This window comes from Doryrhamphus excisus, chromosome 22 (assembly GCF_030265055.1).
Source record: "Doryrhamphus excisus isolate RoL2022-K1 chromosome 22, RoL_Dexc_1.0, whole genome shotgun sequence".
In the NCBI taxonomy this organism is placed as follows: Eukaryota; Metazoa; Chordata; class Actinopteri; order Syngnathiformes; family Syngnathidae; genus Doryrhamphus; species Doryrhamphus excisus.
This window is the reverse complement of record NC_080487.1, coordinates 7,604,530-7,625,500: the sequence shown is the minus strand read 5'-3', so window position 1 is coordinate 7,625,500 and position 20,971 is coordinate 7,604,530. Positions and strand designations below refer to the sequence as shown.

The 20,971-nt window shown below is 43.9% G+C and overlaps 3 protein-coding genes across 4 annotated transcripts; all 3 read left to right on the top strand.

Annotated features, from left to right (window-relative positions):
* The first annotated feature begins 255 nt into the window (after positions 1-255).
* LOC131109525 (neuropilin and tolloid-like protein 1) lies at positions 256-10,549 on the top strand. 2 transcript variants are annotated; one of them, XM_058061650.1, is made up of 10 exons: positions 256-1,503; positions 1,633-1,698; positions 2,247-2,381; positions 2,446-2,694; positions 5,095-5,136; positions 6,945-7,072; positions 7,605-7,833; positions 8,401-8,514; positions 8,833-8,977; positions 9,427-10,548. In XM_058061650.1, exons 1-10 carry the CDS (start codon positions 1,434-1,436, stop codon positions 9,953-9,955), a joined length of 1,707 nt encoding a protein of 568 aa, XP_057917633.1. In that variant the 5' UTR covers positions 256-1,433; the 3' UTR covers positions 9,956-10,548. The 2 variants fall into 2 exon arrangements, with proteins under 2 accessions (XP_057917633.1, XP_057917634.1); XM_058061651.1 differs by lacking the exon at positions 1,633-1,698 and having other exon boundaries at positions 9,427-10,549.
* Positions 10,550-10,647: 98 nt separating this feature from the next.
* On the top strand, positions 10,648-16,597 carry atpsckmt (fATP synthase c subunit lysine N-methyltransferase). Its single transcript, XM_058061655.1, has 5 exons — positions 10,648-10,803; positions 11,006-11,284; positions 11,929-12,066; positions 12,155-12,205; positions 12,316-16,597. Exons 1-5 carry the CDS (start codon positions 10,774-10,776, stop codon positions 12,568-12,570), a joined length of 753 nt encoding a protein of 250 aa, XP_057917638.1. The 5' UTR covers positions 10,648-10,773; the 3' UTR covers positions 12,571-16,597.
* A 1-nt stretch (position 16,598) lies between these two features.
* Positions 16,599-20,707, top strand: LOC131109526 (ankyrin repeat domain-containing protein 33B-like). The gene is made up of 5 exons (XM_058061653.1): positions 16,599-17,063; positions 17,946-18,075; positions 19,122-19,262; positions 19,356-19,519; positions 19,681-20,707. Exons 1-5 carry the CDS (start codon positions 16,599-16,601, stop codon positions 20,323-20,325), a joined length of 1,545 nt encoding a protein of 514 aa, XP_057917636.1. The 3' UTR covers positions 20,326-20,707.
* Positions 20,708-20,971: the final 264 nt, after the last annotated feature.

Here is a 20,971-nt window from a genome sequence, read left to right as displayed (position 1 = left end):
TCATGTACTTTCTCAGGTAAAGTTGTTTGCACTGGTTGTTTGCCTAAATAATATAAGTTTGTGAGAATTTGTTGTCATGTATTTTTTTTTTAATTTCAAGTTATCAGAAAGTTTGGTGAAGTACCAACCTGGGTGGTGGTAGCTCGACTAACTACCCTGACTACCTTGTGTTTAAGCTAGCGAAATGAGGGGGGGCTAATTTGTAGTTTTTATGGTGCTCACGGTGCTAATGATGCACAAACGGAGCCAGACGAACAAAGGCACCTCATTTGCACTCCACGTCTGACTGATTGATCCCAAGTGAACCTGTGAGAGAGATGTCGATATTGATACTGATACCAATGTCTTTTTTTATTGAGTGGTTGCCTTTATTTTTTCATAATGAGGATCGGTACTAATTTCTTAGGCAAACAACAAAAAATGGTGACAAAGTTAATCAGCAATTATCTGCAAAATAATAAATAATGTAATTATTACCTTTTATTACATACATTTTCTTCAGCAAAATGAAGTCAATAGTGGGGGAAAACGATTTGGCAAGATCATCAGTGACACCCACACATTCCTCACAGCTGAAAGGCAAAATGGTGCTAGGGCGACCCCTTGTGGTTCCATACCGTTACTAGTAGCTACATTGGAATTTTTCCCCTGTTTGTGGTCCGAGTTTCTTCTCCAGGGATTACAACAAACATGTACATCACTGGGTCTAGTTAGGTGTAGTATATTGAGCCACCCCATAATCACAGGTGAATTTTTTTTTCACTGTAGAAATTTGGCCACAATGGCAGAGTGGTTAGCATGTAGGCCACACAGTCAGGAGATGGGGAAGACCTGGGTTGGAATCTCCACCTGGGCATCTCTGTGTGGAGTTTGCATGTTCTCCCCATGCATGCGTGGGTTTTCTCCGGGTACTCCGGTTTCCTCTCACATTCCAAAAACATGCTAGGTTAATTGGCGACTCCAAATTGTCATAGGTATGAATGTGAGTGTGAATGGTTGTTTGTCTATATGTGCCCTGTGATTGGCCGGCCACCAGTCCAGGGTGACTTTTTGAACTGAACTTGCCCATTGTGCATTTTAATGTTGTGATTTGATAACTTATTTGCCATGTTTCTTCCAAATAAACCAAGATATCCTATTGACAACAAATACATTGATTGATTTTCCTTGCATTCCTAAACACACACGTACGTCGATCTAATTCATTCATGCAGGAAAAGTGCAGGAACGCGTTTTGCACTGACCAGATTGTTTCCTGTTGTGTCAAGGACACTTTCCTCTAAGAGGATTTCTAATATAAAACATAGGAAGGTTAGGGAGAGCCAGACGTTTAATCCTTGAGCTGTGGGAAGAATGATGCTGAGCTATTTTGTGCTGGGATTTGTCCCAATCGGAGAACAATTTATGTGTTGTGCAATGGCAAGTGATATTTGATGGATCTACTCGTGAGAGCTCTGCATTATCAGGGAACAAAGATGCTGTGCAAACTTCTGCTGTACACTGGTAAGTATATTCTACAAGTTTCTGCTTGATGCATATGCCTTCTTTTTTTATGTCCCAATTATTTTGTTACTGTGATGCAAGAATACATTTAAGCAGATCTTTAATTTAACCTTTCTTGTCTTCTGTCAGCTTTTGCAGAAAATTTGATCTCACGTGAGTTGTTGGGTGCAACAGCCACTAAAACAAAAACACACGGTATGTTTCTTTCTGGAGCTCCATGCGAGGCCAGCAAAATGCTCCCCTAAAACAACAAAAGTCTGTTTCTGTTCATCATGTGCAAGTAGGGGGTTCCATTTTATGGATTAGAGTAGAGTGCATAATCCTGAAACATCATCCAACTCTTTCTTTTACAATGTAGGACAGCACATGTTCTCAGATGAGTCACATAAAATTGTCCATTTTTGACACTAATCAAACCTGGGCTATGACATTGATTTGCATACCCAGCATGCCCTGCGGTTATGAATGAGCATAAAATAGGATTTTTTGTATGTACATTATATGTGTGTAACCCTACATAGTCTGTGTGGTATGGTTCCATTGTCTTCCACATATACGTATTACTTGTGTTGTATTGCTAAGCATTTGGGTTGAAAAGCTTCTGAGATGGCTTTTGACCAACAAATGGCCAATAATGTTGAGATTGCAGGGTGTACTCAACATTGTGTACTTGGTCACTACTGGCTACAATTACTGTATTTCTCACTGCTTTACTCTAAACTCTTGAACGCCTTTGTTGCCAGTGACCAACAACTCAGGTGTGACACCAGCTGGGCAGTGCGGGGCTTGGGTGAAGGAACCCGATGGAGGCTATTTCACCTCACCCAACTACCCTGACAGATACCCACCTGAGAGGGAATGCATTTACATAATAGAAGGTGAGTCTGTTTTGATGTTAAAAGTATCCCAACCTCCTTGACTGAAGAGCTCCCTCTGTTCCAGCGTCTCCTCGCCAGTGCATTGACTTGTTTTTTGATGAAAAGTATTCCATTGAGCCGTCCTGGGAGTGCAAGTTTGACCACATCGAGGTCCGTGATGGGCCCTTTGGTTTCTCGCCCATCATTGGACGCTACTGTGGCCAGGAGAGCCCCATGTATGTCCGCTCCAGTGGGAGGTACCTGTACATCAAGTTTGTGGCTGATGGAGAGCTGGAGGCCATCGGCTTCTCAGCCCGCTACAACTTCACACAAGGTGGGTGACGACAGAGGTATAAAGAGTTTGGAAGATAAGTCTATGAAGTGTAGATAAGTCTATAACCAGTGGTTGCCACACTTTTTACAGCGGTGTACCCCATTACTCCTGCACTACACCTTTTATCTTCAAATCTAATATAAATATAATCTAAATATACATATGTCAAATATATGGTGACTATTATTGCAAAGATACATGGAGAAAGGGAAGGCTGACTCCTAATTCTACCCCTTGGCCCTTGTCTTACCCCCTTACACCTCGGTTTTGCATGTTCACGAGAATCAGGTGGTGTCCCAATTCTCCTTAAAACAAGGGGGGGTAAGTGCTAAGGGCTTGGGATGAGCCTTATACTCGTTACAAAGGAGTTTTCATTATGGATAATGCATTTTTGCTGTAGACGAGTATGAAACTAGTACATTTCATCATATTCACTATTCATTCTTGTCCTATAGCATGCGCTCCTGAAACAACTCAATATATATAACCTGCATTGACTGGCCACACATTAGGTACACTTGCACAGGAGCACAAGAGCGTGTATGGCAGACACAAGCCATACATAAAATATTAGTCCCAATCGCCATCCATTAACGTTGTGTGACATTGACACAAAGGGCTGTTACGTTGCACAGCTGTCACCCTCTTTGTGATCATGTAAACTGCCAGCGGGCACACGTGGACGGGAATTTCCATGCCAGGAATGGGGAGCGTTTTAGGCTTGGCAATGCAGTAGGAAAAACAACCTCCTTTTAAATGTTGCAGAATATGGTTGCATACTGCTGGAAAAGTGATCTGGAAGCGGTGGGGGATGGGGGGGGGGGCACAAACACACATACCTAAGCGCGCAAACACACACACACACACACAAGTTAATGAAAGCGTGTCTTCAGGGGAATCCAGCTTGTCAGTGCTGAGCCACAGCAGCTTAAGCGAGGCTGAGGCTTTATTAACAGCAGATTTTATAGGCCACCTACAATGATGACTCCATGACGAATCAATCTGCATTCTTTGTCCGCTCGTCCGTTTCTTTTCTTTCCACTTACAGCCGTCATCCACTTAAGTTCATCTAATCGTACATTTGGATTTTTAACGCTGAATTTGAGAACATACATATGAATCCTTACCGGCAGATAAGGAGAGTCTCTTTCCCATCTGTTTACATGTCTTGCATGCCAAACGCTTATCTCTTGTCTAATACCGCTCATCAGAAAGGGCAGGAGATAATTCATGGTTGGATCGTCCATCCTCCACTGACCACATAAAGTGGTCAAAGAAAGACCTTTTGCAGATAAAGTAACTACTGCAAGTTTATAGACTTTGCTAATCAAATTTATAATGAGGCTTGAATATGTTTGAATTAAATTGTAGTATAACTAAACCAGTACTGCTAGTAGTGTAGTAGCGGTACTGCCTTCTGTAGTGTGGCACTGGTTTGAGTCCCAGCCATTACCCCAATACCCGGCCGTTGGAGGTCTCCAGTGCTGGTCCAAAGCCTGGATAAATGGTAAAGTTGTGTCAGCAAAGGTTTCCGCTCTACAAAGAAAACTGTTCAGGTTGTCTTAGAAGACGCCACTCATCTAGATAGGACAGTTCTAGTCCAGTTCATGCTCAAAGACCAGGTGGGACAAGCACCAGTCAGACTAGATAGGACAGTCCTAGTCCAGTTCATGCTAAAAGACGAGGTGAGACACACATCAGTCAGACTAGATAGGACAGCTCTAGTCCAGTTCATGCTCAAAGACTAGGTGGGACACACACCAGTCAGACTAGATACGAGTTCATGCTCAAAGACTAGGTGAGACACACACCTAGTTCAAAGGAGGTTACACCACACCCACACCCAATTCTGGTCCCACTACCCTTATTTTCCCTCATTTTCCAAACAAATATCCATAATGTTTTCCACATTGTATTTCTTGAATGTATATGACAATCATGCGATGGAAAAACAGCGCAGAAAGCTTTAGAAGAACTGATTGTTCATCTAATCCTTCCACCGGATAAGGCCCCGCTATTGCATTGTTGTACTTACTGCACCTCCATGCAGATTGGGAATAATCTGTGCAAGCTTGAAGCCCAAATAGGCAAGAAACATGAGAGGATTAATAAGAACTAAGATGGTAAATCTGACTTGATAATCCACCAACAAGTGGATTCATCAGCACCAAGGTTCAGGACACAATATGGAGCAGTGAGCAATTTAATTTCATAACACAACATGAGTTATTGACTTGCAGGTGTTGCTTTCTAACCAAACACTCACTTCTTTAAATGCAGTTTGAAAATAAATATATTTTCAAGGGCAACGCTATTGTTGTCCAACCTCACTGAACCTTGCTTATTTTAAACATCAAATGGCAAAAATGTTTCATAACGAGTCTTTTCTTCTACTTTTAGATCCTGAGTTCAAAGGTCTGGGAGAACTGCCAGCATTACCATGTGAGTATGACAATACGTAAAGTGCTCATCATGACAAAAAACTATAAGAACTCACTTAATAAAACGTTTTTGTCTCACTCCTGTCATAGATAAATACACAACTATGAAGTGGTGAGTTTGACTCACCGCCATCTTGGCATCACTGGCGGATGACATTCTGGGAACCAGAGTCAAACCAGTGTTGCCAGCGTGGCAACTTTATTGCTAAATCTGGCAACATTCCAAACTCACTTTGCCGACATATTTTGTCAAATATAAATCTAGCAACATTTTCTGGCAAAGTTGGAGAGTTTTCTGGTATTTGGGGACGTAGAAGTGAAAGCACGTATTGATCTGCAGTGTGTGTTCTCACTGAGCAGCAGTCCACCCCAAAGCAGCCACAAACCGTCACACCGTGCTGCCTCAAGATCTAAAACTGAATTGTTTCTTCATCTTCATGAAATGATGACTCGTTACTTTCAAGCCTGATTGGGACTCACTCACTCACTTACCTGTCAGTGTGATGGAAGGTGGAGGCTGGAGGAGAGTACGGATGTAATTATTGTGCTGTTTGGACTTTGACAGGCGCTAGCCAAGATGAAATATTGAAATTGTATTTATACGCAGCCAATTTTAAAGTAACAAACCAAGAATCAAGTTTATTTGTAGTACTATATGTAATGAAGGTGACCTACAAGGTCATGCTTTTTTTCCAACAGTATGTTACAATATCATATGCAAATAAAACAATGACATCATCTAGGATAGCCAAGAGCTACTTTTCTGACTGAGGAGTTAGCAACAGTGCTTCAAACACATACAGCCATAAAGTCACAGCAAAACCAAGAGAGTGACATACTGTTTTTACAATAACACTGATATTGTATTGGGATAAATACGGTATGATATGACACACACAAAAATGGCCACAAGTATGCTTTTTTTGACTGTCAACATGTGACATAGATGCTGCAAAATGAACGACCAGTTAGCCCTGGAAAGAAAGCCCATAGTATTATTCTAAGAATTGGTAGACTAGTAAACAATACATATTTACTTATTGGAACTGACAGAAGGAATACAGAAAGACGAGTTTCTGCTAGCAATTCAGGACACAAACAAGCACCGCCATGAGCGCAGGGCACGAAGGTGACATATTGACAGCCATAATATTGGCTCTGAGCACTATATGTTTTACTGACAGGGATAGCTACAATAGGCTGCACGGCGGACGAGTGGTTAGCGCGCAGACCTCACAGCTTGGAGACCTGAGTTCAATTCCACCCTCGGCTATCTCTGTGTGGAGTTTGCATGTTCTCCTCGTACGGGTACTCCGGTTTCCTCCCACATTCCAAAAACATGCTAGGTTAATTGGCGACTCCAAATTGTCCATAGGTATGAATGTGAGTGTGAATGGTTGTTTGTCTATATGTGCCCTGTGATTGGCTGGCCACCAGTCCAGGGTGTACCCCGCCTCTCACCCGAAGACAGCCGGGATAGGCTGCAGCTTCCAGATTTCTAAAACTGTTTGAATTTATTCCACTCACGGCCTGCATCCAGGCACGCCCATTCCGCTGTGATTGATCACACTCCCAAGCGCTCCCAAGGACTTCTGGACTACTGCCTACTTATTTGCCATTTACTCATTTGTATCCTTGCTTTTCCTCACATTCTCTTGATTGTCGTGTTTCTATTACTTTCACCAAGTGCATTGGTGATGCACGGCGGTGGCAGATTTCACTCGGTTGTGGCCAACCGTTCTTTGAGTGACTGTAAACATATGTAATGTGCTTTTGCTATCATTTCACAAGAAATGCTGCTCTTCACAGTTTGTGAGTTTGAGCTGAGTGGTCCAGAAGGCTACGTGGAATCTACTCAGATCACCAGGGAGAAGCGGGCACTGCAGACGGAGGCTGTGGACTGCAGGTGGTATGTTCGAGCCCCGCCAAAAGCCAAGGTCTGTTTTCATCATTCTAATGCTTGACTTGTTTTTGACTGATGAATTTGGCCTTGTCAAGAAAAATCCTAAACTGCTTCTTGTATAACTGGCAACAATGCCTTCCTAAGATTTTTTTATTGATTAAGAATAAACTCTCACCCCCATCACGTGGTACCTTTGCTGTCGGGGGTAGGCTCCTACCCCCAGCATGTGGTCTTCATTTAAGGCGGTTGTTGCTGATGTTTCAGCTCTGGTATGGAGGATGAAACCCACCTCGTGCTCATCCGATATCCTTCCATTCAGGCTTTTGAAAAAACATTGGTCAATTTATTCAATTATTTTCAATTATTATTATTGTATTATTGTAATTATTAATATTTGTATTTTTATTTTATTTAATTAAGGGGAGGGCCATTTAAAATTTTACTTGAATACAAATACAAATCGCGACTTCAACAAATACAAATACAAGTTGCATTGAACACCCTTAATATTTATATAATGTTTGTAATGTAATTTATGTATAATATTTCTCCCTTCCCATCCTCAGATCTACATGCGCTTTCTGGAGTATGAGATGCACAACTCAAACGAGTGCAAGCGGAACTTTGTTGCCATTTATGATGGCAGCAGTTCGGTTGAGCATCTGAAGAATAAGTTCTGCTCCACTGTTGCCAACGACGTCATGCTGACATCATCACTGGGTGTGGTCAGGCTGTGGGCGGATGAAGGAAGCAGGAAAAGCAAATTCAAGATCCTCTTCACCACCTTCCTTGATCGTGAGTGAATCCATTTTTTTTTATCAGATACGGATACACATCATTTAGATGGGTGAACACTTGGCTTTCACAGATTAGATAGGAGCGGTGTTGTTGGACCGCTCCAGAGGCGTGGCGGACGTTAGGATATGTGCTGTGCGTATCATGAGTAGTTCTCTGATTGGTTTATCGCTGTCAGCTTAGCGTATAATGTCCTTGTGACAACAGGAAGTGGTCTACGCTCACTAAAGTGGAGTGCTTACCCAAGTAGAAAAACAACAGTTTTACAGATTTTGGAACACACATAAGGCGCACTATGTTAAAAGGCGTGTCATTGATTTTTGAGAAAATTAAAGACTTTGAGTGCAACTTATAGTGCAGAAACTACAGTACATTAAACCCAGCATCAGGCTAATCCAAGCTAATCTTAATACTTGTTTTCCACCAGCATTCCTGCTCTAAATCGCCAAATAGGAGAACCTTTGATGGAATCTGCTGTCTGTATCTGTACCATAACAACGATGCGCAAATTGGCAGCACTCTACACATTTCACATGATAAAAGGCCTTTCTCTGGTCTTTTCACCAGCTCCATGTGAAGGAGGTACTTTCTTCTGCCATAGCAACATGTGCATCAACCACACCTTGGTCTGCAACGGCATCCAAAACTGTGTGTATCCATGGGACGAGAATCACTGCAAAGGTACCAACCACCAGCATCTACTCTCCCGCTCCCACACCCGAAACCATGACTGTATCACCATTGTGTGTCTCACCAGAGAACCACCAGCATCTACTGCATCTGCACTCCCACACCCGAAACCATGACTGTATCACCATTGTGTGTACCACCAGAGAACCACCAGCATCTACTGCATCTGCACTCACACTCCCACACCCGAAACCATGACTGTTATCACCGTTGTGTGTCTCACCAGAGAACCACCAGCATCTACTGCATCTGCACTCCCACTCCCACACCCAAAACCATGACTGTTATCACTGTTGTGTGTCTCACCAGAGAAAAGGAAACCCAGCATTTTGGACTCTCTGGACAACACCAACCTCACAATCATTGGTGTGACGTGCGGCCTGGTGGTCATTCTGCTCGTCATCTCTGTCATCATCCAGGTCAAACAGCCTCGCAAGAAATACATCATTCGCAGGTTGACTCATCTCTCACGTCATTTTATGAAATGTGACTCTTTATTTTGTATGTTGACCAAGAACATCCTGCTTTCAATACCCACATAGTAGCCTATATTATTCCTTATATTTGGTTGCACCGTGAGTGAATGTTGGTGAAAATGTGGATAGAATGTAATTTAGTGTAAGGTATTCACACTCATGATGGCAAAGGCAAGAAAGCTTTCTGTCTTTGCACAAGCTTGGATGGATAAGCGAGGTTTCTGGCAGCACCATTGCTGCTGAGCTTGAACACAGGAAGACAGTCACTTCTTATTCTCCAAAACATCCTGAGGCTCAGGGATTCCATTAGCTATTAGTCAAGACGCGGGACCGTCCTGTCAATCAATCAATTGCTTCCGCATTTTTTGGTCTGAGAATGAAATCTACAGAGTGCAATAATTCTAATTCTGTTTGTTGGCATTCACAGAGATGACTTTGACCCTGCCCTCCTCCACCCAGAGTTTGAGCCTCCCCACTATGAGCTCTGCACGTTACGACACGTCCCATCGGGTGACCTAACTGATGCGGCCGTGGCCGAGGAGTTTGAAAAGTCCCACAAGCTGCACCGGTCCTCCTCCAAATGCATTCGCGACCACCACTGCGGATCCCAGCAGGGAAGCATGCATGGCAGCGTCCACGGTAGTCGCAGCAACCTTAGCACGAGAGAGGCCACCACGGATCCTGATGGCGGGGCACTTGTACCGCCGCTTCCTGCAGGGATGGTGAACCAGCAGTCACCACGGCTCTCCCACCACACCACCCCAGCCAGGAACATCCTGGTGATGAAGCATAGCTATTCTCAGGATGGGGGAGATGGCTACAGAGGAGAGGATGATGATTTAATGATAGATGATGGCCCGACCACCAGCAGGCACCACATTTATCATCATCAGATGCATCATGACATGACGGCTTTGGACCACGCTGTCCACCGTACCTTGTCTAATGACTTCTGATGTGACACAGTCACCATGTAAAGTGGCAGAGAATGGAAGGAAGGTACCATTGTGACTGGATGTGATGGTTGTGGAAAAACTAAGTCGGAATTATGAATTACCAGAAGACAAAACCCTGACTTTGAAAGTATTATTGCAGGGACGCATTGTGGGGAAAGCATTGAAATCATACATGAAAGAAAGTTTATCAATTAATTTGCATTTGACAGGATTTATTTGTGTTGGTTATGAAATGGTTATTTCACACATTTATTTCCTTGATTTCATGTTTGTAAACAAATGTTGATATTGTGTCTCTGAAAAAAATCTACCATCAAAATAATGTACTGGTCATGTTTTTGTAAGTTTACAATAATTGTTTAAACCAAATTAAGCTATTTTCAAACAAGTTTTAGAAAATAGCTCATTTTAACCTCAAATTTCAGTGTACTTTGTGTCACATCCACTCACAGATAAAGTATTCTGTACCTTTTAATTCTTTTGGAAGTATTCGTTATTATTTGAATTTGTGTGGAAGCTCTCCCGATGTTCCGTGTGTCAAATTTATTTTAACCGCACATTCTCGACTACTATTCTCGATGTACTTTTTTGAAGAAATAAATGTAAATGTAGTGATTGATTTTACAAGTCGTTTTTCCCCAAATGAGTTCCAGTTGGCAGGGCAGAACTGTAGTTTTGCGAGGCAAGCCACCCAGTCGGAATTATTTTAGTGATGCACGCAAAGGACAGTAGTAATCAAGGACTGGAGTGTTCAGGTCAGGTTCGCTTCTGTCAGGAGTGGAACAGAGTTATGTATGGCAGAGAGCTAATAGTCCGCCATGGTAGGGCGCCTACGAACAATTAATGGGGTAGGTTTTCAATGCTTTCGATGCAATATTTCTGGCTTCACCAACCGAACATGGCGGCCCAGGGCATAATACGGAAGTGGATTCCGAGGCGGTTGTCCTGTTGAATAGTCATTAGGTGTCATTGACAATACTCATTAGTCAATAGGGCATCGCTCCAGTGTATTTTTAACGAAATTCTCCGTCTTTATGTATTGTTTGGAAGCCCATCATGTCGAAAGATGAACTTTTTATGGAATCGGCGGAACAATGCATCACCAAGGAAAGCAAAAGTAGAAGCCGAATTGGTCTCCTCGTAACGGGGGTGGTCGGAAGCTCCCTTGTGGCTCTCTACGCGGTGGCTACTCCTTTTGTGGCCCCTGCCTTGAGGAAAATCTGCCTTCCGTTTGTCCCTGCGACCACCACACAGGTAGAGAATGTCCTCAACGCCCTGCGAGCCAGATCAGGGAGCCTGGTGGACATTGGGAGTGGCGACGGGAGGATCGTAAGTAGTGTGTTGTTAATCAAATATAGCAATGTTACAAAACCCGTATTTGGAAAAAATCTGACACTGGTTGCGCGGACTTTTGAAAAAGTCAAAAGAACTAGTTCTTTTTTGTGAAAGGAATGAACGAGGTCACCGCCCCTAAAAGGCCCGTTCAGTTTTTTTTGATTGGCTGGAGAGTCAGTTTATCCTTTTGCAGGGCGGGACTATGTGCGTGCTTGTCTGTCTTATCCAATCGTTGCGCCTCGCTCTGTGGGTGGGTGGGGTTAGCGACTGAAAGACCGAGACCGAGAGATTTGACCGACACTGTCGGTGACCTCGTTCATTCCGTTCACAAAAAAGAACTAGTTCTTTTGACCCGTTCGTTCATGACCGACACACCACTCGTCATCACGTGTTGTTGATGCATGGTGGTGAGTTTGATGGTGAGTGTGCTTGTTAGTTAGTGTGGGGTGAAAAGGAATAGTGGCCCAGTGGTACATAACAAGGGATTGTAATGGGAGACTCCATTTCTTTTACTGACTCCAGCTGTTCCAATCACCAACAGTGTGTTAGATCTGAATGCATCATCATGCCATTCATAGAACGCAATGCCAGTCTTTCACTAGTCACATGTACTCCACTTTATGAACTCGTTTGTGTAGGTGATAGCGGCAGCAAGACGTGGATTTCAAGCGTCAGGCTTAGAGTTGAACCCCTGGTTGGTGTGCTATTCCCGCTACAAGGCCTGGAGAGAGGGCGTGCACCACTCCACCTCCTTTCACATTTCTGACTTATGGAAGGTCAGTTCAGTCCATCACAGGGATGAATGATGACCGTCAGACATTTTACTGCCTATTTTCTAACATTCATTGCTTTATTTTGTTGTAGGTCAGCTTTGCTCAGTACGACAATGTTGTCATTTTTGGAGTCCCTCAAATGGTACGTTCCACACTTTGAATAGCAAATATGGGGGGGACTGACTGACAGTCAAATAAAGTATTTAATTTGTCATTGAGCCATGATATGATGCCATGGGATGATGCTTACAGATGGACCAGTTGGAGCTGAAGCTGGAAAAGGAGTTACCGAGCTGCGCCAAGGTGGTCGCCTGTCGATTCCCCTTCCCCAACTGGGTTCCCGCACGCACAGCAGGGGAGGGTGTAGACACCGTGTGGGTGTATGACGCCCGGTCATTTCAATCGCACATGCAACTCGGCACCTCGGCCAGGACCACAAGACCAGTCCAGGGTGTACCCCGCCGACCAGTCCAGGGTGTACCCCGCCATTCGCCCGAAGACAGCTGAGATAGGCTCCAGCATACCCGCGACCCTCATGAAGATAAGCGGTAGAAAATGAATAAATGAATGAATGAAGTAATTACTGCTAACAGGAAAGCGGATTTCCTTTGCAATATCTTATTGTTTAATGCACACACATGAATATCGTGACTATACTTTGTATATACAGTCATGGAAAAAATTATTAGAGCACCCGAAAGATTACTCTGAACGCTCGCTTTCAGATTTTTTTTCCAACCCCCGTCTCTTTGTGACGTCACAATGTGCTGACCGTGAGTGCAAGCTGTAGGCCCAGCCTCCTGCTACACAGCTTTGTTGGCGATATCTATTCTATATCTACCAAAGTCTTTTTAAACATGGGTAGCCCCGCAAAAAATGTTCAATGACCACATTTCCACTCCTTGTGTCGTGTCAAGATTGTCTACGTTATCACACGAGTCCATCCACAGTGAGTCAGGGGTCTCCAGCCAGTAGCTGATGAGCTACCAGTAGCTCCTAAGCACTTTTCCAGTAGCTCCCCAAAATCTTTATTCATTTATGATCAACTCCTATATCCACTACATTAGAAAGTGGGTTTCAGAAGTAGTCCAGAAGACCTTGGGAACACTTGGGAGTGTGACCAATCGCAGCGAAGTGGGCGTGCCTGGAAAAGCTGTGGAAAAACAGCGGGAACAGGTGAAGATTGTGGAAGATCTAGAAAGCTTTGTGTGGGTTATTGTGTGTAGCTGCTCTATAGGAGTCCACAACTCAATATAAAGGGCCACAATGAGCATCATAGGTCCCTAGAGAAGCATTCTTAGAGCGCATAGCACCATTGTTCCCCTCCATGTTGTGATTCACAGCAAAATAATAATTCTACTTTTATGCTGAAAAAGGTCAAAAGAATCCTTTACAAAAAATCCTGGATCCTGCAGAAGATGACCCAGATCACCCCTAAAATGTAATCAGTTTTTGCATGTCCTATTTCCCACAATTCCTGAACAGCTCATCCAGATCCACGCAGAACTTTTCAAGTTCTTTGAACACAAACAGATAAAACATAACCTCTGTGTTGCACTTGGCACAAGTAATAGTGTAGATATATACTGTATAGAGCAGGGGTCAGCAACCCACGGTTCCAGAGCCACATGTGGCTTTTCAGCCTCTTTGTTGTGGCTCCCTTCGTAATGCTCAAGTATTTTTTTAACACCTGAATGGGGAAAAATATGCATCTTTGTTATGAGTTAAAATAAAAATGAGTAAAAATCTGACTTTCTGTGAGACCCTGAATGAATCTTGGCTGAGTTTGTGATTGGATGAGCTTGAGGAACGTGGTAAACTAACCATGAACCCCCCCGCCAACCCCTCAAAAAAAGGAGCATTGGAGTCTTCTCTGGCTTACATTTATGCTTCATATGTGGGGAAAAATGTTCATGTACTAATGCTCTGTTAAATGAAGTTATGCTAAAATCTATTTATGAGTGTCCTGCTGTTGAAACGACATTATGCTAACTCTGTTGGTACATGTCACTTGATTCATAAAACCTCAGGAATAGCATTGTTCATCCACCAGTAGACGGTAACCATGGCTGGCATTGAATGACTTGAATGGCAGTGAATGAATGATCTTTGCTTTATAGATCTTTAGTGGTGGATTTTAGCTTTTATATGCTTTTGATCCTGGATTTGATCCCCTTTTAAATCAATTACCAGACCTCATTCTTCGTGTGATACACTCTTTAGTAGCCTTTTAATATCTTTGACCTGTGAGACATTTCTAGAGGTGAATGAACTTATTGTCAATAAGAAGCAAGGCAGTGCACTGTAAGGGGAAAAAGCTTTGTCCATAGGTCGGGACAGGAAGTAAAGGGTGACTGAGACGAGAGCAAACAGACGCAAGGGAAGATCCGTACATTTCTGGCTGCCTGCAGTCAAGAAATAGTGATATCTACAAGAGCTTAATCACGTGATGAGATATGTGTTATTTGCAACTAGCATGTGAGATACTGAAGCTTGGCAATGGCTGCTGTCTGCTCTGCAAGGGATCCGAGTTGGAGGTAACAGGATGTGTGGCTATTTCCGACCAATCCAATTATCTTTCAGCTAACGGTCTTAACAGTCTGTGTGGCCGAGGAAGGATTAGCACAATATTAACACATGTCAATGAAATCCCTCTAATGACTTATCACTGACATGATCCGGCTTCTTATCTGATCCGGGATCATACAGAACATTTCTATCAAGTCTGATTTCATGGACCGCCATAGTCAGCTGTCCTTCTCCTAAAGATGGTTGGTCATCTTCTTCTTGCTTGAGGCCTTTCATCTAAAGGGTTCCTCGGTTCCAAATTTTGGTTGTAGAGATCCCTCTGGTGGGATGATGTTGTAGGCAGTGAAAACGATGGCTCGTGTACCTGGCTGGCAACAAGTTCTTAGTGGCATTATTCCCCAGGAAGGTGACCATCTTCAGGGGAGAGACGTCAGGTCATGACCTCCTCCTCCGTTCAAGGATAGCCTATCACGTTTGACGTGGATGGCTTCTTCTCTTGCTGTCCTCAAAGGAATGTCCCTCCCAGGCAGATGCTTGGTCTAGCCTTAACAAACTGTGAGAAGATCAGGAATGCATACTGTAGGAATGTCCGACGTCAGGTGTCACCACACTTTGCCTCCTGTCTTTCCGTTTAGGACATTTTCTTTTGTATTTGCTTTTGTAATATTTTACCAAATGCATAAATCATACAATCTGATTGGATCTTGTTCTTTCATTGAGATGTCTCTTGTATTCCATGTTGGGCATCTACTGTAAATATAAACAAAATATAAAGAAACATTTGATACAATTATATTTTTACAATCGAAATTGGTTTTGCGGGCTGCACGCTGATCGAGTGGTTAGTGCGCAGACCTCACAGCTAGGAGACCAGAGTTCAATTCCGCCCTCGGCCATCTCTGTATGGAGTTTGCATGTTCTCCATGTGCATGCGTGGGTTTTCTCCGGGTACTCCGGTTTCCTCCCACATTCCAAAAACATGCTAGGTTAATTGGCCACTCCAAATTGTCCATAGGTATGAATGTGACTGTGAATGTTTGTCTATATGTGCCCTGTGATTGGCTGGCCACCAGTCCAGGGTGTACCCCGCCTCTCGCCTGAAGACAGCTGGGATAGGCTCCAGCAACCCCGCGACCCTCGTGAGGATAGGCGGTAGAAAATGAATTAATTAATTAATCTGTTTTGAGTTTGAGAATTTGTTTGTTTGTTGAGTCCTTTGGGAGCTAAAATAACCAAAATAACCAAACCCAAAGAACCGGTTTCCATCCCTGTGTGTCACTCCTGTGTTTCCCAGAAATATCCCACTTTTTCTTGGCCGGGGCAAGGAATGCTAAATGTTGACAGGTATGTAAGTATATCATACCTATATCAGGAGATGAAGAGGCGTGGCTACTCTATCCTGTATGCAAATGAAGTCACATGGCTGTAAAATCCACTTGAAGGTGTAGCATTGGTTTTTGGGTTAGCGTGATCATTTCTTCTATTGCCGCTGATTACATGACTTTGGAAGCGAAAGTCTGCTTGCTTTGAAATAAAATGTCGTTGTGAGGAATGTTGCTGCAAAGATGAAGAAGGAGGGCTGGAGCCACATAGTAAATCCGTGGATTAGCCGTCAGTCTCCTCTGGCTTTCCAAAGGCTGAGTCCAAGATTCCTCCATGGGGACTTTGCAATATTCCATCAAGATTATTAGGAGCTCCTTTTTCCAGAAGACGGTGACCTGATGGTGAGCTGACCTGAGGGTCTTCATGCCATCTGTCAGCATTTAAGGACCCAAGCGTGGCTGCGGGGACTCTTCATCTTGGCTGATGAGAAATGGGACGTGTCATAGCCGGCGTTTGGAGAGACTTCTGCTTTGGACTCTTGATGGATGATTGGCAGAAGGTGCAGTGACGTCATACTGTGATGAGCCTCATCCTCCACAATGGATGTGCTCTAGGTCCTGCTGGAGATGCCCTGGTATCACACCACAGTGCGAAGGCCTTAGTGGGGGGGAGGGAGGGATTAAATGGTGTTCATAACGGAGGAAGAAGCTGGAAAACGAAGAGAGAATGGAGTTGCTGGAAGTGGAGCGGGTGGACCCAAGAAAGAGGTGGGAGATACGCCTGTCATGTCCATCAGTGAAATTGACAAGGATGGTGACGATGAGTCCGGTGAGGAACCAGGAGAATATGACCAGGTGGAACCGGATTACACACGGAATTACTGGGAGGATGAGGATGATATCTACCAGGAGTTTGAGGAATTGGACTTTGAGGCCCTGTCGGATAACTTGGACACAAGGAGCATCGCCTCAGACGATTCCTTCTACCCCATCGACAGTTCAGTGGGCTGTGTCAGTCATGGCTCCACAAGCCCGGAGCCTATTTCCTTCTTTAAGGCCTGCTGCAAGAACAACGCCATCATTGTCAAGATTATGATCAGGCAAGGAGTGACTGAGGAGGAAGTGAAGGAGACGGACAGGAACAGAAGAGTAAGAGCACTCTGGAGCAAATGTTATCTGGGGCTTTTTGACAAACGGAAAACTAATCGTCATGTGGGGTAAGAGCGGCAGGTTAATCCTCCTGGTAGCAGATGGGATGTGTCCACGGTGGAGTGACATGTCGAGAAGCAGCTTGGCATCGGGCTCAGCTTTTAACAGGCTTGCTAAGTCCTTGACCTCATCCCCTGGGAAACCATACCAGCGTTTCAAAACACAAAGACTTATTCCCATAGAAACTAGGGTTGGGCGATACCAAGTAAAGACAGGACCGGTATTGCAAAGACACAGCATTGGCTGTCATTCAAATCCAGCATTTCCTATATCTTCATTAGTTTGTGGCAGCCCGCCACAACTGATTTTGGACCGCTACAGAAGGGTTTGGCTGTTTTTTTTTTAAATATTTGGTGCCAAGAGCAATCACAACTGCCTGTCTTTACAACTCCGTCCAGTAGATGGTGCCGTAACTGCACAGTCAGACTCACTTCAGCATGCTTTAGGATGGCACTCTTCAATGTGAAAGCATTAGCCCACAGTTAGCTTGACAGACAGACACTCATCAAACACAAGGACCTATCTAGTAAAATGAACTAGCATGAATTAGCAACAAACATCATTATGTGTGCAATGATGAGTTCATCACCTAAAGATCAGCACACACTGGCGTGGAGCCCATGAAACAACATGAATGTGTTTGTAAGGGCCCCTGCATGTTATAAGGTGGACCATTACAACCACAGGTGTTCAATGATGTAGCCCCGCCCCAACACGCCCGCCAGTCAAAACGCTGGAATGTCTTGGAAACGGATGAATTGGAGATTCTGTCATAGTCTCATCTACGTATTGTGAATACTTGATGTCATCTTTGTCTTTCAGTCTGCACTGATTGTAGCTTGTTACCATGGCTACGTGGATGTGGTCATCGCCCTGGCTCAGTGTCCTTACCTTGATGTCAACTGGCAGGATAATGAGGGTAACACTGCCCTGATTACTGCAGCACAAGCAGGTAAACAAAGAATCTCATACTCTGTCAGCTTTATCAGGGCATGAGAAACCTCATACTCTATGTATGCCTGCTTTACCATAGGGATGAGAAATCCCATACTCTATGTCAACTTTACCATAGGCATGAGAAACCTCATACTCTATGTAAACTTTATCATAGGCATGAGAAACCTCATACTCTATGCCAGCTTTATCATAGGCATGAGAAACCACTCACTCTATGCTAGCTTTATTATAGGCATGATAAACCTCATACTCTATGCTAGCTTTATCATAGGCATGAGAAACCACATACTCTGTCAACTTTACCATAGGCATGAGAAACCTCATACTCTGTCAGCTTTATCATAAGCATGAGAAACCTCATATGCTATGCCAGCTTTATCATAGGCATGAGAAACCTCATACTCTATGCCAGCTTTACCATATGCATGAGAAACCTCATACTCTATGTCAGCTTTATCGTAGGCATGAGAAACCTCATACTCTAAGTCAACTTTACCATAGGCATGAGAAACCTCATGCTCTTTGTCAACTTTACCATAGGCATGAGAAACCTCATATGCTACTCTCGCTCAGCTTTACCATAGGCATGAGAAACCTCATACTCTATGTCAGCTTTCTCGTAGGCATGAGAAACCTCATACTCTAAGTCAACTTTACCATAGGCATGAGAAACCTCATGCTCTTTGTCAACTTTACCATAGGCATGAGAAACCTCATATGCTACTCTCGCTCAGCTTTACCATAGGCATGAGAAACATCATACTCTATGTCAGCTTTCTCGTAGGCATGAGAAACCTCATACTCTAAGTCAACTTTATCATAGGCATGAGAAACCTCATACTCTATGTCAACTTTACCATAGGCATGAGAAACATCATGCTCTATCCCAGCTTTATCATAGGCATGAGAAACCTCATACTCTATGTCAACTTTACCAGCATGCAAATCCCTCACGTCAAGTTGTGGACCATCACATATAAAAACAGGTCAAAGGTAGTAGCTAATGAATGGACGTCACAGGACTCACCTGGTGTTGTGCAGGTCACCTGATCATCTCCTACTACCTGCTGAACTACTTTCCCGGTCTGGATATGGAGAGGCGGAACTGTCATGGCTTCACAGCTTTGATGAAGGCTGCAATGCAGGGTCGGGCCGACTGCTGCAGGATGCTCATTATGACTGGTAAACTCCAAAACTCCACACCAAAAGGGAGCTAAAAACCAAAGAACCATGCGGGTTTGTGTAATCCACGCTTTACCAACCTTATATTTCCAGGAGGAGACGTCCAAGCCCGGGACAGCGGCCGCATGATGACGCCCAGAGAGTGGGCTCTCTTCACAGGCCGCTATGAGACGGCATACCTGATGTATCAGCTCATGCTAAAGCCATGTGCTGAACAGTTCTGTGACTCCTTCAACCTGGAGTGGCCGATGCTGGAGGTGGCTTTTACGTTCCATTCAATCAAACAATCATAAATACTCATTGTGTGATGGACAAAACCATTTTGGATGTATTACAATTTATTCCAAAGTAGCATTCAAGTGAAATAGGCTGTGGATGAAAAGTTGACATTTTTCTGGTCTTTGTTTGTCTTGTGCAGGATTTGGTTGCCCAGGCTCAAGAGCCAAAGACCTGTTGGAAGCGTTTCATCAACCTTCTGTCCTGTTGGCCTTACAGGTTTTACCTTAGCAACAAGGTAGACCCTGTGGATGACGGCGTTCTAGATCACATGGTCAGAATCACCACCGCCCTCAACGGCCCTTTTATTGCCACAGCCTGTCGGACAGTGTGCCCAGGAAGCCCTCCGTGCATTGGGAAGCGGCGTCATGCGGTGCAGGAAATTCTCCGGAGACAACGCTTGGCAGAGCTGAAGCACCTCGGCCCAGACAGACTGAACCACTACAAGACATTTTTCCAGAATTCACGTGTCCTCCTCATCCCCAAGGCGAGGGATCGCAGGGCCAGCCTCCAACCTCAGCTCCTGACCGACATGGCTGCGGCTTCCACGGTGGCCATGAGGCGGGCCAGTCTGCTGCCGCTTCATTTGTTGAGGAGAAGCAGCGTGCGACCGGGCATCGTCATTCCCAAGGTCAGGCTCTGCAAGGCCCCGGCTCCTTTGTTCATACCGGAGAATCTCAAACAGACACAGAACTATCATCACCTTCAAATCCCAAAGTGGGACTACAAGATGAAGAGGATAGAGAGAAGGAAGGAGGAGAGACAAAGAATGACAAGGAGAAGATGACCACTCTGGTTAGCCTGCGTGCTAACCACTTGTCCGCCGTGCAGCCTATTTTTGGACTATTTCACCTGTAATCATATTGGAAAAATTCAATATAACAACTCCTGGAAAAAGATCAGTTGTTGTGTGCTGATTCCCGGGTAAAGCCCAGCTCGTGGAGACCCAAAGATAGGAAAAAGAGAATTCTTTGGGGTTGTACTAATAAAAACTAAAGGAATATCCAAAAACGTTATTGTCTTCCCTATGGCAGAGTGTATAGATCAGGGGTCTCAAACTCAATTTACCGGGGGGCCACTGGAGCTAGGGTCTGGGCAAGGCTGGGCCGCATCAGGTTTTCCAAAAAAAAAAACGCATTTATTAAAAACAGAAAAATGTACAAACTTATTCAGTGCTTTGGTTCCGATTTTCGACAATAAAAGCTCTGATAAAACATTCCACTGTTCTCAAATGTCTTAATTTTTCTGCACAAAATAAGATGAAAAATAAATAAAGAAGAAAAAAATAAGAAGAAAAATTAAGAATAAAGAAAATCAATCAATCAGTAATAAATAAATATAATAATAATAATAAAACGGCAAACAATAAAAACTTAAGAAACCACATATAGCTGGTGGGTAGACAAATTATTTTTTTTCAGATTAAAATGAAC